Genomic DNA, 21,078 nt, shown 5'->3' on the forward strand with positions numbered 1-21,078 from the left:
TCTTTCTTGCTAACTGAAAGCGCAGCAAGGTTTGGGTATGACAAAAATTCATTACTTAACTCTTATAAAAATTTAAGAGAAAATGTAATTTTGTAATAATGACACTAATACTGTGTAATTGATTGCTCTGTAAGGTACTGGCTGGAATTAAGACGCACTTAGAACTGATTTTCCTATCATGCGTGTGGTTGAAAAGTGTGGTGCCTTTCACTCTGGTTGGCAAATTAATAGTTGTGGAAAGTAGTGTAGTTGCCCTGACCTTCTATATTCTGCTGTTTCTTCAGAAAATAATTTCTGAATTAATTGGATAATAAGAATTTGGAAAAAAAAACATAGCCTCCTCTGACCCTAAATTTAAATGTTTCCTTTCAGAAAACTACAAGAATGGTATGTTCTGTTAGTAACTTTATCCTTTGTTTTGTAAAAATAAACCTTTTTTTTTTTTTCTTTAGGAGGGTTAAAAAACAAAACACTTGGAGGGAACACTTAGAAAATTAATTTGTGGGTAGCCATTAAGCGCCATGGAAATTAAAATAAACATTGTTCTGACTCAGAAACATTAACAACAACAAAAAAGGTTGTGTTGGAAAAAATCTTTACATGCCTTAGAACCACATTCAACACAATTTGGCATCATCTTATTTACACAGATTAAACAGTATAATTGTTATTAATTTCATTTGAGATTTTTTTATTTCCATAGACAAAGACATGTATCTTATTTGCTAAGCTTGCTTGACAAGTGTTGCTTACTCATGGTCACATGTTGCATATTATAATGAAGAATCAAAGGAAGGATATGAAAAAAAAATTAGTAAAACATACATTAAGTGCTTATAGAAAACCCAGTAACTTGAGTTGTAGATTTTGTACTTCCTTCAATTTATGAGGCAAAACTATTGGGGAGATGGTTTCCTAATAGCTAGATTCTGAGATTTGGATAGAAGAGAAGGCTAATAAAGAGAATTAAGATTTTAATTATCACTAATTTAATTTCTTAACAAAAAAGGAAATAAAAAAAGGCTAGAATCTCTCTCTTTAGCCCCCACCCAAAGCAATTTATTTGGAAGGTAATCTGAAGTAATTCACTTCAGGAAAGGGGGTTATATATATAAAAAAGTTAATTTTAGACTAATGAAGTTTGTCTCCCTGGATTTCCCTGTAATCGGCTGAGAACAGAGTGGTTCCTCCCATATGCAATTCAGAGAGCCTAAATTAAGTAGCTGATTTTAGGGCAAGAACTTAAGTTGACTTAAAAACAAACAAAAACCCAACCCAAACAAACAGAAAACTTTGGGAGACAAATGGCCTTAAAGCAAGTCTCCATGAAAGGTCATCTTTATACATATTCTCATGCCTCTCAATGTGTTGCTGGCATGCGGTATTAGAATAACTCTTATATTCAAAATGATGTATGGAATGGGATAGGCCTAGGCTCTTTTTCTTCTCTTGCTTATCCTAAGTAGTCAAGTAAAGCTCTTGTGTGGGTAAGACTTCTGGCTTCGTTGTTTTTATTAATTCTAGGAATTATGGATTGAGTTTCTTTGTATAAAATTATTGTGCTTATATTAAGATACATTCGATTTCCCTCATCCCAAGAGATAGAAGCTTGCTGCTTTCTGACCCTCACCTTCTAGGGGAAGGTTATTAAGGTATTTAGAGACAACAAATGAAGTATAATAGCTCTTTAGAAATGAGAGTCATTCCCTGCTTGGAATCATGTTCCATTGCTTGTCTGTACCCTCAGGATTTGTTGCTAGTAAGCTCTCCTTGCTTAGTCATGTCCTACAAGCCTTACAGCAGGAGGCCCTCTAAAGTTGGCAGGATAATATTTAACTTTGCTTTACAGCAATGCAGCCCAGAAAAAGCTTCAATATTAAGAGGCTAACCAAATGTATAGTCTGTCTCTTCTAAACCGTTCTCTAGTGAGTGAAAGCTTTGATTGTGCTTTTCATTACTGGAGAAGAAAGTAGGTTGCTTACAAAGTTTTGTAGACAAGAATTAGATATTGTTTGCCTGCTTTGATCTTGTGCAGGGACTGTTAGTTGTCTATGTACAGTTAGTTTATGATGTAGAATTGAGCAGTAGCACATGAAAAGTTTAAGTAATCTCATTGTGGATCAAATAACTTCTGGAGTCTGTCTCAGAATGTTTGATTGATTCCTTTGCAATCTACCAGTATAGATTCAGTGGGAGAAAACCAGCAGGATTTACAAGAGTGTCTTAAAGCATTCCCCTAGTTTGTACCACTGTTTTGAGAAGAGATTATTTTCATGGTTCTACCTGACAGCCACATGTGAGGCATTGGGAGAAAGAACATAGGCAGCACTGTGCACCTGAGTGTGTCTGATAGCTAAGGGGATGGCAAAGGAAGAAACCAGTAGGATAAGACAGTAAAAAGGAAAAAAGATGGAGAATAGCAATAATCCTTTGTGAAGAATTTGTAAACCTTTTTTGCCAGTCTCACTTTCTTGATCTTCTGGAGAAAGAAGGGCTGGAAGAAGATTCTATACTGGTTTGTCTGTGTGTCTTTTATTAAATAATATTGCAGTTAAATGGAATTTTCTTCATACAGCTATGAAATTATGTATGTAATTTACTCTGTGTGTGACCAAATGTGTGTATGCATACATAACACTGCGAAGTGCTGGACCACTGTCTCTCCATGGTTTTTCCAGTGAAATCCAGTACTTCTTGTATGATGAATCCTAAAGAACTCAAAATACTTTCAGTGGCCTGCCACCCTGTGGCCGTTTAGGCTGGGTGCCTCCAACAAAGAAGCCACAGAGTTGAGGCCTCCAGTGTCTATAGTGTCCAGCCCAGTGGCTAGACACGGGAAATAGTGTATTTCTACCCATAAATCCTGCACCGTTATAAATCTGGCTGCAAAGTTACTGTCTTTCTCTTTCTTCCCTCTCTGCTCTCATGGGAGAGAGATGCTCTCTTATCTGGTGATGATGGGGGAGTATCACAGGCCTCTTTGGCCTGAGTAACTCTTTTTTCCCACACAAGCTTTGCCTGTTTAGACCTAATGTCAGGGTAAAAAGGGGGAGCAATTCAGGCCTGGCCAGCCTGAAACCAGCCTAGCAATGCAGGGAGAAGAAAGAGCCCTGGGGTTTCTGGTGAACCCCATGTGGGAAGAAGGGAAGCATTGGGTTTTTGCATGTCTGACACAGAGGGATCTATTCTCCAGTATGTGCTGAAAATCAGGGACCAGAAACAGTGTGCTGTTTCCTGGAGGGGTGGAAGGAGTCGGTGAACTTGACTGTTCTGACTCAATTGCCCCAGGGGTGGAAACATGCCACTTGAACTGATCATGGACTGATGAAACTGATCCAGGCTGTCCATGAGTAAAGGTGGAGCTCCAGAGAGACTTTGCAGTCAGCAGTAGTCTGTGCACTTGTTGTTTAGTGGTAGGACACGCCTATGTGGGAAGGCCCAGGTTTGATTCCTGGCTGGTGCATGAACTGCAAAGCCATCTCACTTTGAGAATGGGCAATGTGTTGTTTTGATGTATGATGTCCATGATGCAGATGGAGATAGAGTTCCTTGTGTTAGTGAAAGGTTATGAGGGTTGTTTTTTTCAGAGACCAGGATGTTCATTGGATTTACGAAGAGTTCACAGTGCACAAGAATGAACTCTATGTCTCTGGAGAGGTCTTGTTTCATCCCATCAGGTGAGGGAAAGAACTGTGTCCTGATCCTGAGTTAGAGACTGTTCTGAAGGATGCCTGGATGAAGACTGATCTACTACTTGGACTTTGCTACATATCATCTGGAGACTGTTTCTAATTTGATTATGTTTGTATTCTATTAATTGCTTTTCCATTTAAATTTTCTGTTACTATCCAATCCAATTGTGTAAGCATTATTCTTTTGCCCCTTTTTGGAGCAAGAGAACAATCTGTCCTGCTCTAAACTAGGACAGATTCAGTTGGTGCATGGTCCAGGAACCTACAGATTGGATTGGAGAAGTACAGAATTGGAAAAGTTGAAATGGAACTCTGGGTGTTGTTGGTTTTGGTGCTTAGGTTTAAGGCTTTACTAGAGCAAGTGTATGGGCATTTCATGGGTCCCGAGGGGACAGCTGGGTGTGTAGAAGGCTGGAGATACCTGCCAATTTTTGTGGGATGCCTTGGGACACTCTTTGTGGGAGTAGCTGTGGTGTTCAGGATGGATTGGTGGAGGGGGAGGCATGATGCCTTTCCCGTGGGTCCACCGGCCACCCTGAAGTGGCATCAAATCCTTCCTGCGGTTTCAAAGTGGCAGTGGTGAGTCTGTCGGGATTCTGGAGCCAGCAGCAGTGAGGGGAAGCTCAAAGAAGCAGTGCCTGCTCCAGTCCAATTGTGTGAGTGTTATTCTTTTGCCCCTTTTGGAGCAATAGCGCGATCTGTCCCACTCTAAACTAGGACACACCCAAATAGCCTCTTAAAACATTTGAAGTTTGTTCATATACAAGAATCTAAAATGTGACAAAGCAGGGAGGTGCCAGACGTTCTTCAGACAGGTATGTTTACTTCTTCATGAAGGCTACATAGGAATCCAGTCCAGTACCATCCTGTGACAGCAGGATCTTAATCCTGGATGTGATCTTAGCATGCGCTGTCTTGTATTGACTAGAAAGATGTAAGAAAAAAGTCATCTTCTCTCAGTGTTTTCTTCTGTCTGTTCTACCCATCTCTTCCTTCAGCATTGCTAATTACTCAGAATGGGCTTAAAGGCAGCTTCTTTTTGTTCATGTTCTCAAAATCACTTTCTTTCAGAAATTTAACTTCTAGCAGTGAATGACTGAACTGCTTATCCAAATCATGCAAACCATTCACCTAATACCACACGAGGGTCATGTTTACATAACACTAAAACAGCAACATTCTTTAACCCTCACTATTTTCAACCATGTACAAGTTAGGGCTTTCCAGATTCAGAGGCTGTGTAGCTACAACTGTACATCTCTGAAGGCATCTAATCCCTTTTGCTTTAATTCTTTTACAACTTTCTGTCATCACCAATTCAGTTACATACTGTCATGAAGCAGCTACTTTGCCTAATAACTGCTTTTGACACCCTCATCCTTGTGGTACTCTGAAGCATTTTGAACAAATAATAGGCCATCCTCTCCAGTCTATTTGTGATTCTAAAGAAGTTTCTAATGTGTTTCTGCCCAGAAAGGTCTCTTTTCAAAGTTGAAGAGCTCTAGTGTTTTTTACATAGAAAGCATTTGCAATTTCTGATCATTCTTTCTTCTATGTATCCTTTGTATTTACACTGCATTGTCTTTCATAGATCACTAGAACTGTTTTAAAGATTTGGGCATAATATGCTCATAATCTATGTTCTTAACGTCCTCTTTTTGGCTACTGCCAAATGCTGGTTTCAGAGAACTATCCAAAATTACTCAGTTTTTTTTCCTGACTGGTAAAACATAATGATGGGCTTGGATTTAGGTAAATGTTTTATAGTTATTTTTCTCTGTTTGTATTGATTTTCATTTTTCAGCAGTGTATTTCACCTGACATTTTATCATTCAGGTGTTCAGTATTCCTTAAAGTGCCTTGGCTGGTTTTTGATCTGATAACCTCATCTCATATTTCTCTGGTTTATGTATAAAGTTATGAAGTGAATATAATTCAATACACCACAATTTCTTAAGACAGTAATGATTAAAGCAGTGTTGAACTCTAGTACAGTTATCAAATGCTTTGAAACAAGCCTAAGAAAGATGAGTTCTGATAGATTTAACTCAGTATCAACATGTGAATCCTGCTTCTCCCTCACATTTTCACCTTGCCCTCTGCCAGAAGTTACCAAACTTTCAGCAGCTACAATCTCAGACAATCTCAGTCATTAGCAGCTTGAGCTAAACTGCTGGTTGTAAACTGAGATGACTGAAATATAAGTCCATGTCTTTCCCATTTGCTGTTGCTGTAGAGATGGTGTGCTCTGAAAGAGACACAGAAACAAATGAAGTGTGGGGTCTTATATTTCTATTGCAGATATGTCCTGTTTTTCTTCTAAAGTCTCGTCTACGAGTAACTGCTCCTTGAACTCTGTCCTCACCTATTCCATTTTAATTTTAGATTTTGAGGCCAAAATTTAAAACTCTAGTATATAAAATGTAACCCACAAAATCTATAACTCTCTTTCCTTGCAGAAGTAATTCTCTGGTTTAATCTCACTGCTTTGCTAGGGGTTCCCTACGCACAACACTGATAAAACCATAATAAATTAGTGTGGGGGTTTTTAGATGTTGGTGAGATGAGATTGTGCATAAAGCTGGTACATTGTTTTTGGATCAGCTCCTGGATATAATCAGTGATGGAATGGTGTTGGCTAAATAATTTTATCAGAGAAAGACTTTGACAACTTAGACATGAGGAACATTTTGTTACATTTAGGCTTCTGCTATTCCAGCAGACCAGAGTTGTTGTTTGCCTCAAAGCTTTGTTCTGAGCTGTATAACTCAGAAAAATGTGCCTTTTTGATACAGTACATGCCAGTTGATCCATAAAAATTCCTTTGTTGTTCTGATAGCTTTGATCTTTATTATTAACTTTCTTAGTTCTGGTGTTTGGAGGACAATTGTTGAAAACCACGAAAATTAGGTCAGCAAAGCATCTCTTCTTAAAGGGTTAGAATGTTGTGTTTGATAGCTTTCTAAAGGAAAATGAAAACTTGTTTTTCTTAACATGCTTTCTAGCAGATGCAGACCAGTCATGATAGTTTCCAAATTAAAGTACAAACTACAAAGCTCCCACATCTAGAACTATAGCCAGTAACCTATATGGGCCTCATTTTTTTCCATATGAATACCTATAAATCCTGCTGAGAAGGAATTAAAAGTAAGAGGAATTATATACTTCATTGACTTAAATCTGGTTTTAGGAGCTTAGCTTTGATGTTGCATATTTGAAAATGCTGACTTCTAATGTAGTCCATATTCCAGTATACATCAGTGAGGAAACCAGCACTTGATGGTTAAATTCTTCTTTATATCCTCAGTATTAATTACCTTGAAGGTCAGGCAATATATGATTGAGTTGCTGTTGGAATGGATGGTCTGAGAGCTCTTCTTTTAAGGATACCTGCAAAATAAAATGTTTAACTGTCACTTTTTTCCTGTGTTTTCCCAGTCCTGGGTTTCTGTATGTAAAGATTTTGATAAGACACAGTGCAAAGGCAGCTTTGAAATATCGTTGTTATTATTATTATTTTGTACTAGCAATAATATCTTGTCCCTCATCTTGGATTCTGGGGAAGCCTGAAGACAGAGCTTTGAGAACACAGGAAATGGGAACTTGCTTTTCTTTTCTCACCAAAAACTGTTTACTTTCATTTTCGGACCATCCTTGCTGCAAGTCAGCCAATATCTTCTTTCTGAAGTGATGAAGCAGTATGCTTTCTCCCTTTACACCAGATTAAAGCAAAGAACTCAGGTGGGTATTTTTTCCTGAGGCTACCTGTTTGTCAAGTCAGGGTAAAAGAAGGACAAATTATGTTCCCTGTAATTTTGACTATTGATAGACTGCAGCCACTGAGAAGTCTCCTGGTAAACTTTCTGTTCGTGAGCAGAGCACATATAGGTCAGGCCAGTAGTAGAATTTTTCAGCTAAGAGCAGGACTGAATCATGATATATAACTCCTCAAATTGAGATACAGCCAGAGATTATACTTGGTTTGTAAGTACTACCTAAGGTTAAGTATTCCTTCTGGAACAGTGGTATTTTCAAACTTGAGACAGTAGGCATAAATTTACTTTTAACTGATTAGTTGAAGTAACTGTCTAATTAGTTAGTTATAATGGTAATATGATGCACTGATCTATTAGAAGTTCCAGTCAGAACTCATCTGCCCTTAATCTTTGGGATTTTGGAACATGCACAGATTCAGATTTCCAATCTAAATAAAGTAGAGAAAGCCATAATGTGGGCTGCTTGCAAAAAGGGTTCATCTTACAAAGCTCCCCAGATTCAGTTTATGACTTTATGGCTGCATTAACAAAGACCATTCTAAAGAATGCAAATTAGTGTATTATTGCATAAAATAGCTACTTATTTTCCCAAAGAAAGTCATTTATTGTCAGTTTGTTCAACAAAGCATGTCCTCTGGGATTACTCTTTGTAATTGGGAAAGAAAGAATTTGGTTTAATTTCTTAATTTGGAAAATTTTGTGCTTAACTAGCAACAATAGTCCTGGGTCACTAAGCAATAGTGTTCTGCCCTAATTTTCTTCAACTTACTTATGTTTCTAAATTAAGGTCATCTTCTTCATATTTATATGGAGTTGATATCCAGCATTCCTGAAAAACAAAATACTTGCTAGAATATATATATGTGTAATAGAATATATATGTAAAAATTGCATCTGAAGATACTGCTTCATGTGGCAACCTTAAGGACACAGTTTGTTGGTGTTCTTTTTTCCCCACCTCTGATCTTACCTGTCTTACTCCCCCCCCCAGGCAAACTTGTTCTCTTTACATTAACTAAGAATACAGTCAAGTGGCAATTTGAGAAAATACTGTTCCAAGGTCCCAACTCTGCCTACATCACGAACAGAAATAAATGTGTAACTAGGAATGTGATGCATGTGTGATACATGCAGTCCAGACAGAAGACACATACCTAGCTTCCTCCAAACCTGTCAGGAGTACAAGAAAGAGAAACCTGAAAGAGAAACCTAAAAGGGTCTGTGTTACCAAGTACATGATGCTCATTTAGGAAAAAGCATGTTTGGTGATAATATTTTCTCTTGTTATTCTTAATACTACTATCATTAGTAACTTCTTGGGGGCAGTTTATCAGTGCACAGGTCCTGCATCAGAGGGGTCTTTTGGCACCATGGAACAAAGATTGATGCTGTCTCTTAAACAAACTTGCATGTTTATTTCAAGTAGTAAGTTGTTTAGGAGTAGGAAGACAGCAACATTCTTGTTTATATATTTTTCAAGTTTTTGAATTTTCTCCTATTTTAAGGGCACTGCCTTAATGTTGTAAGACAATAGGTTTTCCTCCAGACGCTAGCTCTAGATTCCTTTTGAACTTCCCTCCTGAATGACACTTAATGCGTTGTTCTCACACTCATCTTCACACTTTATGTGCTGTTCCCTAGGCTTAAAAATCCTTATTATCCATGCCAAATATCCACCCACTCCACATTCACATGCTTCCTTTAAAATGCATTTCCTCAAAGCCTATAAAAAATAGTCTTCAATTTAAGAAATGTTATCAATTCTGCCTTGAGATTTAAATCTTCTCATCAGTTTCACTACCGCAGGCTGACTACTTTAACTTGTGCATAATGCCAAATGAATCAGGGCATAACTCTTTCATAATACCTCATATTTTTCACCAAAAAAATAAAATAATAAAAAAGAAAAGAATATATATTAAAGTACCCCAAGTTCAGTCCATCTGGTTCCCTATAGGCCATCTGGATGAGCTGTGCTGCTTCTTGTCATGTTCTTGTCACTGTAACTGTAATTGAGTTGAATTGCTTGTGTGTGCTTTTTTTTTTTACACAAGGGAAAGAATTGTAGAAATTATAACAGCAAATTTATTTAGGAATGATTAGTTGAAATTTAAAGTGCCAAAGGCATAGCTTTAAAAAAGAGATAAGATCAGTTAGGCAGTTATGACTGTTTCATGATCTAGTCTGGCCTCTGGCATGCTTGTGCACTTCTCTTTATGTGTAGCAAAGGTTTGTTATGTGGCTTTGGAATATCATTTCCTGTGAGGTAAATGATCTACCATAATTAAAATTTTAAATCTCTAACTGATTCACCGTAGGAGAGGTTTCTCTAAGGATTTAAGTGTAAGGCTTTAGTAAGCTCAGTGAAGTGTATAGGTGGCTTTCACTATTGTGTTGTGAAAGATTGGACATATGGCTTCATATTCATTTAATTTTCTTCTAATTTCTGAAGAAGCTTCCTTTCCTTTGGCTAAGAAATATGCACAAGTAATTGGAGAGCAATGAAAGGACAAAACAGACTGTGTAGATAACAAAACCAAAAGAATGAAGGGAAGTTTAAGCATTGTTTTCTCTTTTGCTGCAGAGTCCTTGGCCATATTCATTCTGCACTCTGGAGAGAATATCGTAAAAGTGACTCTGGAAATAACTGCCAGTTAAATTAATGTAGCTGTAGTTCATGCTGGACCCAAGCCATTGAATGAGGGGGAACAGATGGGTAAAAGCTTTCAGGTTTGGAATCCCTGAGGAGGTGCCACCTCACTTTGGTTCTGCTGCCCCAGCCATCCCGTTGTCTCCAGCATGGGATGTGAAGAGTGCAAGATACTCATAATGGCATGATTTGGGGGCTCCAAGAACCTTGCAAATTCTTTTCACAGAACTCCCTTTGACTGTTCTTCCCATAGAAGAACTGAGTTCAGTATGTTAGGCACCTACCTCACCAGGCAAAATTATGTTACTGGAGTTTTGTTATAAGACAATTTGTTAAACCAAAACAAAACCCACAAACCAACCAAGCAAACAAAACTCAACAGCAACCAAGAGAATGAATCAAAACTAGAAATGAACCAGAATGTATTTTTTGTGAACTTGTGTACAATTCTTAAAATCACAGGGAGGTAATTCTACTAATACCCCTAAAATCTGTTTAGTGCTGCATAAAAATGAAAACTGATAACAAAAACTTTACATTCAAACCAGAGTAACTTACAAAAGGTTGATTCATTTAATGTTAACTCCTAAAATTGCCCCTAAAAAACTTCCATACTGCCTAAAATACCCTTACCTTAAAAGAAAAAAAATATCTTTTTTGTTGGTTGCTGTTTTGTTTGGGTTTTTTGTGGGTTTTTGTTTGCATGTTTGTTTGTTGGCTTTATCTGGGTCTAGTATTTTAAAAGTTTACTGAAATACTGCTCCTCAGGATTCATACTTCAGTTGTTTGATGATTGTCTACAGCATAAAGTTCAACCTAGAGTACTTGGCCAAAGTAACTCTTGCAAGCCACTCCCCTGATTGCTTTGCTGCAAGAGAGGTAAACCTAAACACTGACTAGTAACAAAACAAAAACTCTATTGCTAAAGCAAATGATAGAATTATAGTATTTCACAGAAAAAAAAATGTTTTTTGATACAGTTGTGATCTTTTAGTAAGTCTTAAATATTTGTTTAACTATGTTTAATGAACTGCCTGGGAGTGAAATCAGGTTCAGTTGTTTTTTCTGTTACTGTATCTGGAAAAAGCCTAAAGCTGGGAGTTAAGTACATTAAGTTCTGTGGGAGTTATAAAATTTCTGTAAATTCTAATATAAACTTTTAGATACATAACCAAATCAAATACTTATAGGAGCTGGTCCTGTTGGTAATGCACCATCATTGCCTCTTACTCCCAAATCTCTTGGTTTTCAGTCTCAGCAGAGTCATACCTAGCCATTACTAGAGATACTTTATGGAGGGCTCCCAGTCAGACCAGTCTGGACATGTGTCAACATTTTGCTTTCTGCCTGACTACACTTTCCAGTCAAGCAGACTAATGAAAACTCTCAGGTTTAAGTGTTCCTGAGCTTTGAAGAAAACAGGAAGCAGAAACGGAGCTTCTTTCCTATTGTGCTGGTCTGTAACTCCTGTATGGGTAGCTTGTACTCCTGAGGAAAACTGTATCCACTGAGTTTGAGAGACAGAAGTTTTTTGGAAGCTGGGGGACACATGCTATATTCATCTTATGTTTTCATTAATTTCTTCATGAAAAATATTTTTGTGACAGGATTATTCACATTTTTCCCTTTTCTCTGAGATTGCAACCTGGAAGCGTTCTGACTGTTAAGAAGTATTATTTATGTAGTTCAGGAATTAACCACACTACTTCTTATAGTGAAAACATATGCTCTTACTTCACCTACTAATTGCACACACTCGACATTCCCCAGTGGTGTTGTTCTATATCTTATAAACAGAAACACCACTTTGTCTTCCACATTTTACCTTGTGCAATTGTATGGATATTAACGTGGGCAAACCTCAGATCGTTACAGTTATCACAGAGGTGCTTTATATTAGTCCTGGGGTTATGATTATGTGTTTTAGTAAACTGTCTGAAGAAGTATCTTAATGTCATGCAAACTTAAGTATTTAATATGAGAAACTTCTTGTAAAAATTAAGTGCAACAGAAAACAGTAAACTTATTTTCTGTGTTGCAGTTAAGAAAACGTTTTTTGTTTAGTGGTGTGTTGGGTTTTGTTTGTTTGTTGTGTTTTGTTTTTCTTTTCCAGTGAATATTTATATTATTGTTAAAAATGCAAAGTCATAGTGAAAAATATTTAATGTTTATTACTTAGATGTTCTAGATCTGGTTTTCATAGTTTCATTCAGGGTTGGAAGGGACCACAAGGATCATCTAGTTCCAACCCCCCTGCCATGGGCAGGGACACCCCACACTAGATCAGGCTGGACAGAGCCTCATCCAGCCTGCTCTTAAACACCCCCAGGGACGGGGCCTCGACCACCTCCCTGGACAACCCATTCCAGGGTCTCACCACTCTCATGGTGAAGAACCTCCTCCTCACATCCAGCCTGAATCTCGCCACCTCCAGCTTCATTCCATTCCCCCTAGTCCTATCACTACCTGAGATCCTGAGAAGTCCTTCCCCAGCCTTCCTGTAGGCCCTCTTCAGATACTGGAAGGCCACAATTAGGTCACCTCGGAGCCTTCTCTTCTGCAGACTGAACAGTCCCAACTCCTTCAGTCTGTCCTCATAGGAGAGGTGCTCCAGCCCTCTGATCATCCTTGTGGCCCTTCTCTGGACACGTTCCAGCACCTCCACATCCTTTTGTTAGCTTTGTTTTGTTGAGGTGTTTTCTAAATGTTTTTTTTTATGGCTATGCCAACAAAGTTTGTGTGTCATAAGTACTGTAACCATGCTTTGTGTTTACAAACTTATTCTGTGGTACAGACATGAGAAAAACACCCTGTTTTGCTCATGCTGGGTTTGAATGAAATTGGTCTAAGAAATCCAGAGCTGCACAACTTAATTCAAAATGCTTAATGAATTCCATACTTTCACAGCTGTACAAAAGGAGCACAAAGTTATACCTTTTTAACAGGGTAGTATTTCACAACCACTTTGCAGGCCAACAAAGAAAAAAGTTACAAAAAGCAGAATTGTGCAGTTCATCGGCACTCATGAGTATGCAGTTTCCATTGTTGACAGCTAAGAGCTGCTTGCCTTAACTGCAAGCAGTATGAAGTCAGAAAATATTAATAAAATGCTTTCCAAACTGTTTTCTTGGTTGGTTGTGGGGTTTGTGTGTGGGGTGTTTTATATCTACATTGTGACGTGACAGCGCATTAGAGGTCAGTTGCCAGGATATCAGTGAAGATGAGGTAAAGCACCTTTATCTAAGCCTTCCGCAACACAGTACTCAGCTGTGATTCAGGAAGGGTAAGTTAAGTGATTATACTTAGTTTTCTCTACTATGGTAAAACGAGTTGCAGAGAGAACACACTGAAAGCCAAGGGCCTCTAAATACTTTTCCCTTTTATGGAATAGTGCTCCCAGATCACCATTTCCTGGAGATTGTACTCTAAGCCGACTCAGTGGTAAAAGAAAGTTCTCTGCATTCACTGATCTATATCTGACTACAAATTTGAGCTCAAGGGATCATTTTTTTCCTAACTATTTTAAGCAGTAAGTTTACAATAACAGACCAAAATGTTAAAAAGCACTCCATCCTCTCTTTTTTTCTTTTTCTTAGTTTTTTTTTCTTTGCATTGTCTCAGCTTACTGTGGGAATAAGCAGAATCTGGTGAATAGGATAGGTAATTTATTTATTTTTTTTTACTAACTCATTTTGTAGGTGCCAAAGGCCTGTGCAGACTAAGATCTTCACCCACATCCACTCTTCCTGTGACATGTGAGTTAATCTCTACAAGTATTTGATTTTTAAATGTATCTTTTAAGCTCTTCTGATTTAAAAAAAAAAAAAATATATATATATATAATAATTTGGTGTAGGAGGGATCATTTACTCTGGTAAAATGCTACAATAACCCCATGACATCCTGTGATAGGATAGAGGTAGGCCAGACAGTGTTTGATCAACACCTAACAAAAGAATTAACAGAATCTTGAAATTGTCTTAGTGACTAGGTTGTTAATGTGCTCATGTGCCTTGGCTGTTGTTTCAAAGTGCAGATACATTTTTATCTATCCTTTCAGTTTCTTCAAGGACTGTAATTACAGTTGTTTCAGTTGGTGTCTCACTGTATTTCATATATTGTTAACATATGATTTCCTTCTTTGACTGAGACATGTTTATGCTTGTGGAAAGGAAATAAAGCTGGCAAAGTTGATGGCAGGATGATTCCAAAGGCCTGTTCAGCAGGCTGATGAGGCAGGCTTAGAACCAGGATCATCATGCTCTCAGCACTTTATTTCAGTAAGGCTGTAAGCTGCTTTTGTAGACAGAGGTGTGAATTTCCATGTGTTCCAAGACTATGCTCCTTAATGCTTAATACTGAAGTACCTTCCAGGAAAATAAATTTTCCAGTGACATTTATTTCTTTTCTTCCTACATTTGTAAGGTGCAGATAAACTTCTCTAATTCTTATTAAAGTGTTCTTACCAAGTCCCCTTTTTCTATGTTTTGAGTCTCATTGATATTTACTGGGACTGTTCTCATTGGCCAGTCAAATAGGAGTAAGGTCACTTCAGCAGTGATGGAAGAACATTGTTCACTAATATCTTAAGGTTCCATTATTTCTAAACCTTCACCTTTCCTACTAGTTTCAGAAGGCAGTAACTGATACAGAAAATGGCCTCTTGCACAGCATGGAGCAAAAAGAGCTTTCACTGCTCCAATATAGTCCTCAGCACTGGGGTTTCCTGGAGAGATATTAGGAAAAGATGAAAAGTCAGAAGAAGAAACTTTCCTACTGATGACACACCACAAAGATTTGGAGCTTATTCCTTCTTGCAAGAGAGCACTGTAAGGAAGTCGGAGTAAAGTTCTAATTGTGTCAGAGACTGACTGTGCTTGGTCCACTCCAAATCTGGGGGTTGTAAAGGTGACATAATTTTGTCTTTCTACCCTCCGGTCTCCTTGGCTGTACTTCCTGTGCTGCATCTTTAAGACAACACAGATCAGAATTTGTCCTTTTCTATTCTTAGACAAGCTTGCTGGTTGTTTTTTTCTTTTGTTTAAAGTCTGTTGCCTTTTAGATCTGAAAAATGAACTGAAACTTGATGTGCTTAATCATTCTTTCTTGTTTCAATATCACTTGCATTAGTTTTTAAACTTGAGTATGTACTAGGAACTCAGCTAAGACCTTTGCATCACTTTGGTGAGCTTATAAAGCTCTGTGTGAGACTGCTAATATACTTTGGCCATGACTTGAAACATCTCTGATTTTTCAGGTCCAGCATTCTGTTGAGTTGAGCCTACAAAACCATTATAAATTCATAAGGAAACACTAAGAGGGATTAGATAAACAGCCACATTTATATCTTCTCTTTGGTTTTGTTTGAGTTCTTGCAAACTCAGAAAATGCATAGGATTTTGTGAAAGAGATGAAAAGCAAGTGCATGTCAGTTTTTAGTTACCTCATTTCTGTCTCATCTTCATGTGTTATTAATAGTTGGTGACTGTTGTTCAATACAAAAATACTGAACTGTTGAAACACAGAGATGATTAATGCTATTGCTATCTGCCTAATCTCTGTGTGATCATAAATGTGGTTTCCAATATACCAGAGACTTTAAAGCTATTTTGGCTTAGTAAACATTTTTAAATCTTCTCTCTATTCATAGAAAGCTTCCTCTACTCTTACTTGAGTTGGGTAAAATCATCATACAAATCTGAGGTTCTGCATACTGCAGTAAAGCTCGAAGTTCACCCATGACAGGTTCAAATAAGTACAAAGCCTTGAAACATACTGTTCCTACTGCATAGACTGCCCTGGAAAAAAAATGTGCTCAAAAAAATGCGGTTCAAAAATAGTCTTTATCTTGGTCTTCATAATGATGTCATACGCGCTGCATCTTTTCCACAGTCTTTATGAACAACTTCAGTGAAATAATTTCTTCTGAACAGAGTACTACTTGTCTAGAGATAATTTTTTTACAAATTATTAGTTCTGCATTACATTTCATGTGAGGTGACCTTTTATTTCTCTTTTAGTAAAAGAGAAAATGAAGTTTCCAGTATGGTATTAAATAAATCTAATAAAAGCATGGGTTTTAGCTGCTTCTGTAGTCCAAAGTTTTCACGCATTCTGTAGGCTTTACGACAGAATTTTTTCTGTGAAAGCTGAGGTGAGGAACTTGTTGCTATTGAGGCTGGTTCAAGACTTCCTGTGAATGGTTTTGTCATTTTTTATTATTTTAATCAGCACAAGTACTTTGACAATTTTAATTGTCAGTATCTATAAATGGATATGTTCCTGAGCACATTTCTTTTCCTTTCCCAGAAATGGAAGGAAAAAACTGTAGAAGGTTAGTATTACAGCTCTGCTGCTGAGTGTATTTATCTGCTGTCGACATGTTATATATCTGCATTATGTACCCAGCTATGAATTAACCGTAAAGGGAATACAGTTAACTCTTACTAGTCCAGCGAGACACTGTGTACCCCACTGTCTCTGATAACTGCATTGTCTGTCATCTGTAGGCACCACCAAGGAATTTGAATGACTAATTTATGAGGTCTGTTCCTTAACTATCCGGTAGGTGTCACAGTAAGTCTTGTAATACATGGACTGTAGCTAGAAGGATTAGTGCTTAGCTTTTCTCCTCTTCAGACTACTATGCAGGCCTTAATGCTGGTAGTATCCTTGTGAAGGCAGTAGCTCCTATTGACACTAGTAACAAGAATTTTCTGAGCTGTGTGGTTTTCTTTTCTTTCCATTTGGACATTATTGCTGTTTTGCTTCATAAATGCCTTGCCCAGTGTTGTCTTGTGCAGATGTACACCAAGCCTTTGCACAACTCACCTAGGCCTTGCTCTTGCTCAAAGGAAGAGTGCTATCATCTGGATTTCCAGCTTTATTCCTTTCTTTGAGATCTGAGATCACGTTTGGTAGCACTAGGACTTTGCTGGTTACTAAAAGGCATATTACAGGTATCCAGGATGCTGTTTCCTTCTTAGAGGATGTTTAGGGAGTTTGTTCACAGCCAAAAGTCACAGTAAAGAAAAAATAAATAGCCTTTAAAATGGATGGAAGAGATGTAAATAGCAATGAGAACAGCAAGTTGTCTGGTTTGAATGCATTTACCAAGTTATACTTGCCCTTGAAAGCTTTAGTTAACAAAACACAAGACAACGTTTTTAATTTTAAACCTTAATACTGTTTGTTATTGTAAAGTGATCTCAGAGCATAAAGTTTTAAACAGATTTGATTTGTATTTTTGGCATCTAACACAGCCTGCAGATCACAGGGCCTCTCAGCGCTTATGCCTTCTGTCTAACTTGAAACAGATACTCTCAGCAGTGCATGATCCTGTTAGTCCACACTGCAGTTCCACGTGCTTCACACTGTCCACCATGCCAACCTTACCTGAAGACAAGGGACAATCAAAAGAGGCACAACACAACAGCTCTCCACCAGCCAAAGTAAGCACTCTTGCATAGGTGTTTTCTGACACTTCTTGGAAACCTGAGGCTGAAGCCTGTTTGTGTATATTTAGGAGCCTATAAGATAAAACCTAGGAATTGCTATGTATTAGTGTGTTTTGATTAATTGATGCAGCTATGAATGATCTTTCAGTTGATATTCTTAGATTTTTTCCATTTTTTTAATAGACTAAAGTATGAGAACTGAACTTCTCAAGCCCTTGTTTATCAGTTGGATCTGGAGGCTTATATGTCTGTTTGTTCTGAACCATTTCTATCAAAGCTGTCCAAAAATATTCTTTGTGATGTTATTGCAAAAACAACTTCAAACTTTGAGAAAGAACAATGTTTTGTACTTCACAGTAGTCTTGAAATATCTAGTGTTGCCTTTACAGATACAGAAGATGCTATGCAATTCATGTCTGTGTGAAAGATGGAAATCTGCTTTTTCTCAGTGCATTATTTATCACAGCAGTAGCTGAACTTACACAGGAACTAGATAGAGAGCAGGTGGATGCTCTCTAGACATACTCATCATATTACTACTTAAATTTGTGACATGTACATGTTTTACATTCAGATAGGTTTTAAAAAGTCAACAAGAGGTGATATTTCACCCTCTTGAATAATTTATACCACCAATGAAAAGTTAATTTGATTTTCTAATACAGTGGGGGGTTAATTGCTAGCTTAGCTGAAATAAAGAACCTTACTGTGATTACAAAATCACAGGTTGTCCAGATTATCCTGTTTCATGCAAACTGGTGTAAAAAAAAGAGAGGATATATAATCTGGCACATCCTCATTTGCAAATGTATCACTGTCACTGCATTTGAGGACACTGTATTCTACACTTTGGGTGAAAACATCCGCTACTTTAATACTGTTGGAAAACATTGTCAGCACTGAGCCCTGCACTGGTTTGTCATGCGTTCCATCTAAATTGTGCTGAGTGTTAGTTTCCTGGCTTAAGATAAACACCCCAGATGGAAGCAAGTTCATCAGACTATTAGCTGGGAATATGCATTAGGTCAAGAAGATATTATTTAACACACAAAGTATTTGATACTCATGAGAGCATTTTAGTGCAAAAGACTTGCTGAGTAAAACATAACATAAACACACTGAGTACAAATTATGAAAAAACTAGTGGATATCAATGAATCCAATCCTAAGCATGCTTATCAAATGGGAGAAAGGAAGAATTCTACCCACCAGTCTTAAAGAAAAAAAATTAATCTTTAAATACATTATACCAAGCTTTTAGAGGTAGCTCTTAAATGAACTGTGATTGTGTGATGGTTCAGAATCAGTTAACTGTGAAAAATGTAAAAATGCAGGTTCTATATGCTTAGAGGGTGTTTGGTACAGATTAAGAGCCTGAATGTCTGCAGATCCTGTCCACCCTGAGTATCCCTGAGCCTCCTGTTGTGGACCAAACTGTATGTCCCACCCTCTAAGCCCTGCACAAGCCTCCCTGCAAAACTAAATGGCACATGACCATCCTCATAGAGCATGTGGTTCAGTTCCCACCTGAGCCATAGAGGTGGAGTGAGTTTTACCCTACATTTTGTGGGAGGAGGGCTTGGATCAAAAAAGAAGCAAAGACTTGGTAGCAGGCAGTAGTAGAGTCACTAGGCAGCTGTTGAGAACATCTGAAGAGCAGACTTGTCTGGAAGCTAACATGGAAAGGGCAGTTACTGGCAGGCAATGGGAGGGTGGTGGAAAAGTTCTGTATCATCGTTGTGCAGATGTACAACTGTGAGACAGCTTGAGCTTCCTGTTCAAGCTTCTCTTCCAGATCTGCATGTAGCAGCCTGAGTACTCTTCAGAGTAAAAAGATTTCTTTTGATTCAGGCCAGCTGGCCCTATAGAAAGCTTCATGCTGGCTCTTCCTGCCTTTCTCCCATACAAATGCACAATAGGTTTGAGCAGTAGGCGACGTGAGTTCTCACCTGTGTAGAAGTCAAACTGCTAAGCTGCTGACCAAGATTAGTCTGACCTGAACTGGCCTTGGCTACAGCCCTTTTATTTTTTGCCCTTTTTTTTAATCTCTCTCTTTTTCTCTCTCTCTCTCTTCTTCTTCTTCTTTTTTTTTTTTTTCCTTGGGCTGTTTTTAGAGTCCTAAAATGGACTTCAGTGACTTTAAGGCAGATGCTACATCATTCAAAAGCTTTTGCTCTTCAGCAGTCATGAGATCAGTATAAACAATGTGTGTGTGTACTCAGCTGCTTTGCCCAACAAATTCAGGGCAGTCACCTGAATGTTTGTCATTGACTGGCAGACCAAATACACTGCTACCTAGCAACATTTTCAAGAATAGGACTTTGAAACAATTAGCATACAGTGCCAGCTGTGCACTTGAATCCTGTAATAGCTCATGCCTTTACATTCTAACACTTGCAGTATTACAAGGATATTTTTTCTAAACTTAAATCTTAATATTTATTTTTTTTAGTAAAAGTAAAATGATGTTTGTAACAGTTGAATCTAACTGACTGTGTGGCACAGAGACCAAACATACCCTTTTGGAAAATCCGTAAGAATCATTTCTTAGAGAGGTGTTGCATGTGCCAGTATTTAAGAGGCATTTGGACAATGACCTTAATAACATGTTTTAACTTTAAATTTAATCTCCAAATAACTAAATAAAATGATTGCACATATCTGTGCCTACCAGAAGCAGTTAGGATCTGAACATGTACAGATTATTATTCAAATTTTCCAAACTGATGGATGGCAGTCCCTTGCCACGTTTGGGTGGCTTTCCCTCCACGCTCACACTGCCATGATACGTTTTACTTATCTCTTTGTTGCACTCAAAAGCAAAAATTGCCATTTCTGACAGGTGCCTAAACTTTCCTTCCTCTGCATGGTTTTACATGAATCACTTTTTTTCACCTTCTTTGCTGACTGTAAACACCAGATTGTTGATGCAGCCTTCAGAAAGCCTTTTGTGTTTGTTATGGTGCATGGGGTAGAGTAATCATTTATTGACTACATATGAGAAATCTGCAATTCCTTATTCCAGCCTGATGCACCTCCCTTTTGAGATAACTCGCAGGAAACAGAGATTCCTTCTCTTGAGCTGATTGGCACTATTGTGGCAGAAGTGTGGGATTAGGTTTTTGGGACAGGTGCTCATATTTTTAAGAAGGCAAAAATAGATTGATAGTTGGTAGCAGTTTCTTTTGTCACTTAAAACTAGGCTGTATTTTATTAAATATTGCAGTTGTATATACTTTTAAATAATTTTTCAATTGATGGGAGGGAAAACTAAGCAGACCACTAACAAGATAACCTTACAGTTAATTTCTGGGTAGCATGTATACTCAATACTGCATTTATCATAGTATCAGTCAGGGTTGGAAGGGACCACAAGGATCATCTAGTTCCAACCCCCCTGCCATGGGCAGGGACATCCCACACTAGATCAGGCTGGACAGAGCCTCATCCAGCCTGCTCTTAAACACCTCCAGGGATGGGGCCTCGACCACCTCCCTGGACAA

At 38.0% G+C, this 21,078-nt stretch overlaps 1 protein-coding gene across 13 annotated transcripts in view; it reads left to right on the forward strand.

The window, feature by feature from the left end:
- IRAG1 (inositol 1,4,5-triphosphate receptor associated 1) overlaps positions 1–21,078 on the forward strand; it is a 77,768-nt gene that overhangs the window by 33,684 nt on the left and 23,006 nt on the right. For 11 of the 13 annotated variants that reach the window (XM_068147984.1, XM_068147985.1, XM_068147986.1 and 8 more), the window contains 3 exons: positions 13,817–13,873; positions 16,628–16,682; positions 17,381–17,569. In XM_068147984.1, coding sequence (XP_068004085.1) covers positions 17,501–17,569 — 69 coding nt within the window. In that variant the 5' untranslated portion in view covers positions 13,817–13,873; positions 16,628–16,682; positions 17,381–17,500. The remainder of the gene's footprint in view (positions 1–13,816; positions 13,874–16,627; positions 16,683–17,380; positions 17,570–21,078) is intronic. The other 2 variants (XM_068147993.1, XM_068147982.1) reach the window with 2 other exon arrangements.

The sequence above is a fragment of the Melanerpes formicivorus genome, unplaced genomic scaffold, assembly GCF_026170545.1.
Source record: "Melanerpes formicivorus ecotype bairdi unplaced genomic scaffold, bMelFor1.0.p_v2 SCAF_16, whole genome shotgun sequence".
In the NCBI taxonomy this organism is placed as follows: Eukaryota; Metazoa; Chordata; class Aves; order Piciformes; family Picidae; genus Melanerpes; species Melanerpes formicivorus.